Source organism: Sinocyclocheilus anshuiensis, unplaced genomic scaffold, assembly GCF_001515605.1.
Source record: "Sinocyclocheilus anshuiensis isolate Anshui unplaced genomic scaffold, SAMN03320099.WGS_v1.1 scaffold1291, whole genome shotgun sequence".
Taxonomy (NCBI): domain Eukaryota; kingdom Metazoa; phylum Chordata; class Actinopteri; order Cypriniformes; family Cyprinidae; genus Sinocyclocheilus; species Sinocyclocheilus anshuiensis.
Genome location: NW_015540928.1, coordinates 444114 through 454719, shown reverse-complemented (window position 1 = coordinate 454719; position 10606 = coordinate 444114). Strand labels below are relative to the sequence as shown.

General features: G+C 36.0%; 2 protein-coding genes and 1 long non-coding RNA gene across 3 annotated transcripts in view; 1 reads left to right on the top strand and 2 right to left on the bottom strand.

Moving 5' to 3' along the window:
• The window catches only part of LOC107689405 (ribonuclease P protein subunit p40-like), a 5603-nt gene extending 1785 nt beyond the window's left edge, over nucleotides 1–3818 (bottom strand). The window contains exons 1-7 of the mRNA XM_016487380.1: nucleotides 3591–3818; nucleotides 3345–3489; nucleotides 3165–3233; nucleotides 1950–2045; nucleotides 1720–1845; nucleotides 1434–1632; nucleotides 1071–1205 (exon numbers count right to left, since the gene is read on the bottom strand). Of these exons, the coding sequence (XP_016342866.1) occupies nucleotides 1071–1205; nucleotides 1434–1632; nucleotides 1720–1845; nucleotides 1950–2045; nucleotides 3165–3233; nucleotides 3345–3489; nucleotides 3591–3728 (908 nt within the window). The 5' untranslated portion in view covers nucleotides 3729–3818. The remainder of the gene's footprint in view (nucleotides 1–1070; nucleotides 1206–1433; nucleotides 1633–1719; nucleotides 1846–1949; nucleotides 2046–3164; nucleotides 3234–3344; nucleotides 3490–3590) is intronic.
• A 1960-nt stretch (nucleotides 3819–5778) lies between these two features.
• LOC107689406 (LYR motif-containing protein 4-like) lies at nucleotides 5779–7032 on the bottom strand. Its single transcript, XM_016487381.1, has 3 exons — nucleotides 6850–7032; nucleotides 6463–6583; nucleotides 5779–6296 (listed from the first exon to the last, which is right to left on the bottom strand). The coding sequence occupies exons 1-3, from the start codon at nucleotides 6933–6935 to the stop codon at nucleotides 6234–6236; spliced, it is 270 nt and encodes an 89-aa protein (XP_016342867.1). The 5' UTR covers nucleotides 6936–7032; the 3' UTR covers nucleotides 5779–6233.
• Nucleotides 6521–10606, top strand: part of LOC107689408 (uncharacterized) — a 12441-nt gene continuing 8355 nt past the window's right edge. The window contains exons 1-2 of the long non-coding RNA XR_001634332.1: nucleotides 6521–6596; nucleotides 10033–10037. This is a non-coding gene — a long non-coding RNA (uncharacterized LOC107689408). The remainder of the gene's footprint in view (nucleotides 6597–10032; nucleotides 10038–10606) is intronic.

Sequence of the window (10606 nt, the reverse complement as noted above, 5' to 3'; positions counted from 1 at the left end):
ATCGCTAGCCCGACATCCCGGGGCTATTGTGTTTTCCAGTCGGGCTACCAAAATGTATCACTGCCCTACCCGACGGGCCATCTTGAGTAGTGATATAAAATCCCTTCCTTGATTTGCGTTGTTCACTCGCTTTTAGGGGTGAAATGGATCATAGTTTATCATTTACACGTGTTGTTTTCAAATTTCAATTTAGTATATTGTTTGACATTTTCAATTTCACAAAGCAATGTGTAGCCTTTTGGTCTGAGAAATAACAAAAGCACACCTTTTTAAAAATCTGTCTTAAATCTCATTTTGTTAAAAAAGTAATTGTGAGAAAATTGTATTGTGAAATCAGTATCGTGAATCATATCACATCGTGAGTTGAGGGAATCGTTAAATCCCTATATGCTACTAGTTTTTGCTGTGGTATCGAAGTAGTAAATTGTTCTTTAAATAATAAGTGTTAATAATAATAATAAAGAACCATATTTTTTTTGCTCATCTGAAAAATGATCTGATCTGTGACTCAAAATGTTATATGATAATGTAATATAATCCGAACCTTGAGATTTGTGATCTGTTACACCTCTCTTGACTTGTTATTTGAAAAAATATATATATATATCTTTTATTCGGGCTAGTTAAATAAATTTTTGGGCTACCAAAATCTGAAGACTGCCTGCCCGAAGGGCTACTAGGGATTTAGAAATTTTGCGAGCCCTGGCATGACAGGATTATTAAAACGATTTAAAATATACTTTAAAGTAAAACTTTTATTTTGACAGTTATAAAGTGCAATTTTTGAAGTGTACTCTTTAAGTACACTTAAGTGGCCTTTTATTTCATTAATATTAAAGTTTTTATAAGTACAGTTTTAAGATTTGAAGTACACAACAAGTGCACATTCAATACAGTTAAAGGCACTTTTTCACAAAAATTACCACACAGAACTGTGAAAATAATCTTAATCAACGCTGGGACCATGCCACAGTGTTTATGGGGAAAGTAATCTACAAATGGCTTACTTGTAGTTGTCTCTGCACATTAAAGTTGGGATACAGTATGTGACAGTAATGCTGGGCTCTCACCTGAGTTCTTGCAGCAGCACAAACACATTCTCAGGTGAGATAAAGCCAGTAACGGTGCACAGCAAGGCCTGACTGACAGAGCTCTGGGGCTCTGGACACACATATGTAGACAGGAAACTGTCAGCGGCATTTTCACTGAAAACATACACAGTTAAATTGAGAAATAAAGTCAAACACACCCAGAACTCATTTACTGTCATAGACAATTTCATTTTTGTCTCTTTGTGCCACAGTCTTTAAGTACTAATTGTACAATATATGGAGCCAATTCACATATTTAACAGATCATACAAGAGCGCTGCATGATACAGCAACTGGATTTTGTGAATTTAACACTTTTTAATCATTCCTCAGCTCACTCACCAACTGATGTCCAGGTTAACTGCTCCAAGCCACTCCAAGAAGTGATGTGGGTCACATGACAGAGTCTTTCCTTGTATATCTGATGGGTAAAGTGTGGGACATGGTATTTCTTTCAGGGTGTGATGGCTAACAGCAGGCTTGTGCTCCTCGTATGAGTATTGGGACAACAGCTTGTGAAGAGTCTTATCTTCATCTGCACCTGAAAAAATCATGAATATAAACAGCTAAGGCAATTGAAAAATGTGTTAAGGCCAGTGATGGTGATGATGGACTACTTAAGACAAACCTGTGCTGTATTTACTGAAAAAAAAGTCATATCTGAGTGGTAGTCTGTCCTTTAAACTCGACAGAACCCGCTGGTATCGTTTGGTGCCTGGGGTCAAGCGTTTGTCAGTGAGATCCAGAGTCACGACTGCAAAACAAAGACATTTCATAATTGTAATACTTGTATTTATGTTCACAGATTAAAACACTTTAATTTCATGCATTAAAGCTACTCAGAATAAAAAGATTTACCAAATCTCATGGCTTTTCTGTGATTGTACAGAGATGGACGTCCCTCCACGCCAAGTTGTTCATATGTGTCTTTATCTAGAGACAAAATTAACTGACCTGGGAAGAACAGTTTAAAATTAACATTTATATTTTGTTAAAATGCAGAGATTACAACTACAGGTCAAAGCTTTAAAGACCCCATTTAATCAACATTTTGTGGCCTTTAGTCAATATCTATATGCTAATTTTCTTGTCAGAACTCTTAGCAGATGTTTTAATAAAACCAACTAGCAAGTATATTAATTTTAATATATCAATATAATATATTTAAATAAATAAAAAATCAAGATGAAAAAAAGAAAAAAGATTATTTTTATGTAAAATATATATTTTTTTAATTATGACTAGTCCTGCAGAAATAATGAGAACCTTGCTGAAAAAAAAAAACATCTAAAACCAGCCTAAGCTGGTTGGTTGGATTTAGCTGGTCAGCAAGCTGGTTTTAGAGGGGTTTTGGCCCTTCTTTAGCTAAGGCTGGTTTACCTGTTGTTGTTGCTTTTTTTTTTAGCAGGGAAGACTATTTTGGAAGGCCAAACAAAGTAGCTTTCACAACGAAACACAGCGTCACACACGGTGGGCTTGAGTGAGGAACGGCGCGGCCAGTGGGCTTGCGGCAACCACATGTGACGACCTCGGGCTGGACTCGGTGAAAGCCGATCCGGCGATCCACAGCGCGAAGTTGATGTATTTCCTCAGCGACCAGCACGGATCAGCTCTAGGCATGACGAAGCAGCTTCCGTCCTCTTTTGGAAGACCAAACAAAGTAGTTTCGCTTTCACAACGAAACACACAGCGCCTTCATGACATGGCTGCAGCGTCAACAATACTACAGCGAGAATAAAAGTTACGCCTTCTTTCTTTGCGTAAACATTTGGGCGGCGTTATGCAAATCTTCCCACATAGTGACGTAGACATGTGGGGGCGTGTTAGAACGAGCCGTTTTAGGTAGGTGTGGCTGACTCTGAACTTTTATAAAGAATATCTCTTTGGATTTGAGACTTTAGTCTTTGCAACTTCACAGATCTTCTTTATGCACCAAGACCTTGTAACACTTAAAATAGAAAGGAAAAATTTAAATCGCATCATATGACCCCCTTAAGACTAGTCTAAAGCGGTTTATGCAACCGGCCATAGGATCCAAACACTGATGTTTATGTGTGAAATTATCTTGCTTACCGCTGGAAAGAAGTGCAATGGAATTATCTTCATCAATTTTGGTGCTGTAAGAAAGCGCATAGAAGTTTCCTGTAAAAATATATATTTTTAAGAATCTAAATATCTAACTCAATACCAAAAAAAATTTAAATAAAAGAAGCAATATGCCAGAGATGACCAATAGCATATTTCCCCTCCTACCCTTCTTTACAAGAGATTCAAGGAATGTTTCTTCCAGTAGTTCATAAACCGGCAGATCCCGCACTAAATAATACGGGCTGAAGCTGTTGATGACACTGCTGATATTAGCAGGCAGGATCCCACATTCAGGCATCAGCACGGAGATCTGAGGAGACAACTCCCGTGAGAAACTATCGCGATCCAAATACAATCGAAGCAGAGTTGTAAAATTAATATGTCGAGCAAATGTTAAATGAATAAACTCACTTTGTAATTAAAGTTGTGCTTCGACACGTGGATGTCATGTTGAGACTTTTCATTCAAGAAGTTTGATTTCTCGCACACCAACAGGCTTCTCGGGCACTTCTCCAGCTCTGCAGAGATGCCATGGCGACATTTTGACATCTATGCGCAATGTTTACATTTTTATGGCATCCACCGAGCAAAAAGAAATAAGCTGATGAAACTCCCTGATTATGTGGTTTAATGTTTAAAAAATGGTACCAACTTCTTTTGTCGCAAACATTTGACGTCATTTCCTGCTCACGGCAGGAGTAAAATAGTTCAGAGTTTGTATGTAAATTGGTTATTTTTCAATTAAAAAATTTACAATAAAACAGTTCAGATTTGTTACCTTATCTGTTTAAATAAAAGAAACGTCGGTGTTATTCTGAGTTATTATAAATGTACGTTAACTTAAAACTTACTCGAGTTACTACCAAAACTAGAAACTATTTTAGAACTAAATAATAATAATAATAATAATATGTTGCAGTGTTAACGTCTCACACAAAAAAAAGCTCTAGCAATTCCCCTTTTTGTAAATTTTGAATTTGTAAGACATTTTCAAGGAAATTGGTTTAGAACATTTATCTTTTTTTCCTGTTTTGTTTTGTTATTTATAGGATATGTAAAACCCAGTGTCAAAAGTCCCCAAATCATAATGGATTGTTAGGGAATTTAATCATAATTTGGAACCAATCCAAAAGAATCCTCTAAGATTAAAGTGATAGTTCACCCAAAAATGTAAACTGTCATCATTTACTCAACCTCAAGTTGTTCCAAACCTGTATGAACTTTTTTCTTCCGTTGAACACAAAAGAAGATATTTTGAAGAATGTTGGTAACCAAACAGTTTAGTTACCAACATTCTTCAAAATACCTTCACCAGAACAAAGAAACTCATAGAGGCTTGGAACAACTTGGTGAGTAAATGATGAGAAAATAATTATGAAACTGACTGCACTCTGTTGTGTCATGAAGAGTGTAAACAGATACACGTGCGGAAAAATGTGCTCGCTGTCATGTGCGCACAATCCCTCTGCAGTACCTCATACTGTTTCTGCACTAGACAATGATTGACAGACCAGATTACATACAGTAGAAGACTAAATGTGACTTTAAAGATTGGATGTTCTTTACGATTCTTGTTTATTATTATACATTAACATTTGTTTTAGTCTAACTAGGGAACAAATTTATTTTAAAAAATTTGGGCTACTCTAAATAAATATGAATTTTATGATATTAAAGAAGAAAAATCTTATCAAAATAGCTTAAATAAATGAAAATGCTCTTGGTTGCACAATGTATTAAATAACTAAGATCATAAAAGCCCTGGGCTGGTTTCTGGCTTTTAAAAGTCATTTTCTGCTGATTAGACATCACCCATTTGTTTGCAAAGACATGTGACGTTGCTGTGATGCAACTCATGTGCACGTAGTATTTGTCAAGCATCTTTCTTATGCAAGTCTGCAGGTCCGGTGCTTATATTTAAAAGACATTCTGCTCCTCAATTACATCGGAATTGGTCGATATGATGAATGCACATGGACACTGAGCAGTCAGAGAAAACTCAAACTTTGGACGAGACCAAGTGTCTGTCTGAACCAGAATCATCACCTTATTCACCAAAAACTGACAGGCACAGAGCCAAATCTCTGCCTGTAGATCTATACCAGGATGAATCTTCCTCACACAAGGAACATCCGACTGTAGTCCGTGGAAAGAGAGTCCAGTTTGCAGACATGATGGGGCTGAATCTGGCAAACGTCAGACACTTTGACATCTCTGATGATGCAGATGAAACATGCAATGTCAATGTGTCATCTAGAATCCAGAGTCGTCCTCCAAACCAGCAGCTTCAACATGGAGATGATCTGATTTCAGCATGTTTAGTACCAGCCTTTGACATGCCTGTTAGTTTGCTGGAGTTTGATATGAAGTCACGCCGTCTGGGAGTCGCATTGGAGAGTGTCACAATAACCGCTTCGGAAGTGAAGGGTGTGATCAGAGTGATACAGAGCAACGCAAGAGAAGCTGGGGTCAGGTACACTTTCAATAACTGGCTGACATTTTCAGATATACAAGCTGCATTAAGACTGAATGAAGGAAAAGTGCTACAGTGGGAAAAGTTTGACTTCATTTTGCACACGCCACACTGTTTCGACAAAGATTCATCGGTGCATTTCGCAGTGTATTGTCGGACTGATCATGGGGAATACTGGGACAATAATGAGGGACAGAACTACATTTTAAGGATTCAGACTACTTGACAGTCCAAGAATTTACTTGGTGCAACGATCTGAAATTTAGTTCAATAAAGTGAACTTGACCTTTTAGTTGCATGATCATTTGTCTTAATCATTATGAACACATTTTAATTAAGTCATGCTACCATATTGAAGGTAAAATGTTTACATGCTTAAATGTAGATAGGATATTTGCTTTTTTTTCTATTTACAGCGATTATCATATTCGAGAGATATTCTTAAAAAATATAACACAAACATACAATTACAGTATACTATAATATACAATTTTAGAGAAGGTCAACTAGTGGTGCAGCTCGTAGGATAAACAGATTTGTTATTAACAACTCAGACATTTTGCTGCTGAATTACATTACATTTATAATTGAGGCTCTTTTTCAACAATAGTCCTCTGAGCAGAATACAGATGGCCAATGGAAACCTGTGAGAAAAGATAAGTGATACGTCTTAGATATAGAACATTAAATGTAATATTAATTATTAGTAACTCTAAAATATTAAGACCTTCTTCTATTGGAATCAGGCCATTCAAGTTCGTTGGCCATAAAAATCATGCTGGAATATTAAACAAAGCTGGCATTGCTTGCCTGTCTCTTAATGACCGCCAGATTCTCTCTAGCTTGATTTATGAGCATATCCAGTGTTTTGGGGTTGTCAACATGAAGGTTCTCCCTGAAGCCATCTTTCACTCTGCGAAGTGCGTATGTTCTGAAAACAAGCAGTATTTTTATAGTTAATAATCAGTAGATGGTAAATAATAGTTTTAATCTAAAACGAATTAAAAAGACATGCGTTATTTACATATATACATATAAGCGCTTATCATTTAAATAACTGGTTTTATTAGTAGTTTTGTAATACTTTATAAGTAACGTTAAAAGTGATAAAACGAGACAAAGACAAAATGCAAGAATGTACGTTATATATTCATATTTTATACAGTCTATTTTTCACAGTGACTAGTAAAAACGTACCTGTAATTATAGGAGGAGAATTTTTTACTCTCTTTCATAAGCATCCTGTAGAGTGAGATCACTTGAACCCTGCTGCACGACGCCATGTTGATTTCAGTGCAGTTCTTCTCGCGTTGCAATGACTTGCGTATGATACATCGCCATCTAGTGCCAGGAGAAGTTGGGCAAACGGCAGTGGAATGCAATGCACACAATGTGCATTCCTACAGTAAAGACCCTATGACATTTCAGTATGTCTGACTCTGCAGCTTAACAAACAATTTCTGTGGTAGTGTTTCATTCTTCCAACAAAAAATACATTCAAAAAGGCAGTAGGCTATATTAACCCTCTACCGCATGGTGTAGCCATATGGCAACATACTCTTTGTGTTCATTTCCTTGCCACTGTCTCTTTAAATTTTTTTCTATAGGTCTATCATAATGCGTGCGGTAGAGGGTTAAATAGAAATGCAATTTACTGGAGGTGCACTTATAATTGTTCAGTGCTACCTTAATGTGATGTTAACTGCCGCTATATAGGGCAGTTAACATCACATTAAGAGAAATTCATGTCCACGACAGTGTTGTGCCTGGGGAGAGCACAGAGGATCCCCAGGGCCGCATCATGGCTGACTGTGGCATATGGGGCCTCTTTCAGTGACTGTATGCATCACACTGTGCTGTGTAAAACAAAAATCAAGACTGTGCACTTTCTGCTAAATGAAAACTATGTGAATAAATATAACAGACTCAGTTCAGAAACAATCATGTCTAATGTATATACTGTATGTGTCTTTTACTGTTGTTTAACTAGCAAATACATCTGAAGAACACTTCTGGCGATAAAGCAATTAAACACTATTATCTCCAGAATTCGTGTTTGTTTGTTTGTTTGTTTGTATTGTAAAGTTGTACACAAAAAGGGAATTAAACACTACCATCTCCAGAATTCATGTTTTTTTTATAATTAGTGATGTACAGTAGGGAAATAAATCACTACCATTTCCAAAATGCATGTTTGTTTGTTTGTTTTGTAATTAGTGGTGTACAAAAAGGGAATTAAACACTACTATATGCAGAATTAATGTTTGTTTGTTTTATAAACAGTGATGTACAATAGGGAAATAAACCATTATCATTTCCAAAATGCATGTTTGTTTGTTTGTTTGTTTTATAAATAGTGATGCACAATAAAGTGATTAAACACTATCTCCAGAATTCATGTTTGTTTGTTTGTTTGTTTTATAATTACCGATGTACAATAGGGAAATAAATCACTATGATGTTCAAAATGCATGTTTGTTTGTTTTGCAATTAGTGGTGTACAAAAAGGGAATTAAACACTACCATATGCAGAATTAATGTTTGTTTGATTGTTTGTTTTGTAATTAGTAGTGCGCAATAAAATAATTAAACACTATCTCCAGAATTCATGTTTGCTTGATTGTTTGTTTTGTAATTAGTGATTTACAATAGGGAAATAAATTACTATAATTTCCAAAATGTATGTTTGTTTGTTTATTTTGTAATTAATAGTGCACAATAAGGGAAATAAACACTACCATCTCCAGAATTCGTGTTTGTTTGTTTTGTAATTAGTAGTGCACAATAAGGAAATTAAACACCACCATCTTCATGTTTGTTTGTGTTTGTATTGTAAAGTTGTTTGTTTGTTATTACAATTTGCTTGTTTGACTTTTAATGTTGTTTTTATTTATTTATTTACAAAATTACTGTAGCACTTATACGCCATACTCAATTTAGATGAAAAGCCAGCTGGAGAACCTGATTAACCTCAGCTTTCTGAAGTTTACCCCGCAGCTACCACACAGAATTAAACTCATTACGAATGTTAACATCTTAATGAGCATTAAGCTGAACCATTGAAAGCCTCTGTCTCTCATCCTTGACTTTCTGCATTCAAACATGTCACCTGTGTGTATTATTCATCCTCTGCTCTGCTGCTTCCATTTCCACTGGCTCCACATAGGATCTACCGCCTGCCCCATTTACTCACACAACCTCCTGCATTATTAACAACCAGAAAGAGCCTGGACTCTTTTTGTTTGTAGCCCACAGAACTGAAGACATGACAGTACAATGGCCTTCTACATGACAGTGATTTTAGAGCTGTAACTCTAGTTCAATATTTTGCACATAAAAAATAGTTATGATCAATTTAAGAAGCACTAAAGAATAGAGACATGATTGTTTGAGATCATACTTGTTTGACAGTCTTTACATACATTTACACTGGTAATTAGAGTCTTCGCAGGCACATAGAGCTGATATTTTTGCTGTAAGACTGTGCGCATTATGTGGTCTTCTTGCTCTAGACAGCAGGTGTTTGTAAAGAGCACATTCTGACTCTCCTCAGATACCAACTGCTATCATCTGCTCTGACAACACCTTAAATATTTCACATATTTCACATAATGATATTCATCAGAGGCATTTCCATGGTTTATACTAAACTTTTATGACGTACAATTAACCATCTGGTCTTATCAACTGTTATCAACTAGATTTTCAAAGGTGAATGTATTTTAAAACTATATTTAAAACATGGGAACATGGTTCAGTAATTGTTTACTCAATGTTTCTAAGAATACCATAGAGCCAGAATGCAATTAGCAATTAGAAACAATTTTTACTCAGAAATTGCTAGTAAATTCTACAAATAATTACAAAGAATGGCAAGTAACACATTGAATTAAACATGAAATTTTGAAGTAGAACTAAAATAGTATTTACTTAACATACAATAATTTTTATGTAAGACATTTTATATACAAGCTTATAATGTTCTCCTGGAAATCTAGTTCTGCTGCCAAAAACATGCTAAGCGATCATGTCAAATGAGTGATGAGTGGTTCATTGTGTTCAGGATGCTGTCTTGAGTATGGAGGAGTCCCTAAATTATTAAACACTTTTGAGTCACTTAGTTTCTGCTCTGGATCCTGCATATACAGACAATTCATTTGCGTGTATGTGATGCAGTTGATGTTGACTGAATAAATAAAACAATTTTTTTTCATTTTCCACTCACATATCCCACTTACAGTAAATTCTTCTGTCAAGGTGATTGAATTAGATTTGCTTGTATTTTGTTCACATCAGATTATGTAGCAAGCAAAAAGACAGGCGTGTTTGAGTGGATGAACGTACAATCCCTTCAGGGAATGCTTAGGACCTTCAGTACAGCACGTGTTAATAACCAGGCCATGGTCGTGGTCCTGTTTCAAGGGTTCATAGTAAAAAGAGCATCTAGGCTTCTCGTGCCTTTAATATTCCACCTGAGATGTTCCCTCCATTGTAATGTGGTATTGTGTGTGTCTTGCTTTAGACAGATGTTCAGGTTTTCTGCTGTCATTAAAGAGGAAAAAACGCTGGGGGTTCCGTAACGTTAAACGCGCATATGCAACTCCTCATAGAAAAATATACAGTATGTGACATTACTTGCATTTAGCTGTTCATTTTATTTAAAGCAACTCAACGGACCGTGGGGGTGGGTGAAAGAGCTTGAACCTATTGAAACTATTTAGGTGACTTAGAACAGTGTTTCCCAACCGGGGTGCCGCGGCAGTCTGTCGAGAGCAGGGGTGCCGTGAAAAAAAATCCTTTTTTAATATTTTTAAATTGCTAAAATGTAAAAAAATAACATCTATTATATAATATCCATTTCTGATGTCGCCAATAATTAGACATGCACCGAAATTTCGGCTGCCGAAAATTAGTTCACCGCTCAGGATTCACTTTCACGTGGTGTGACGCTATC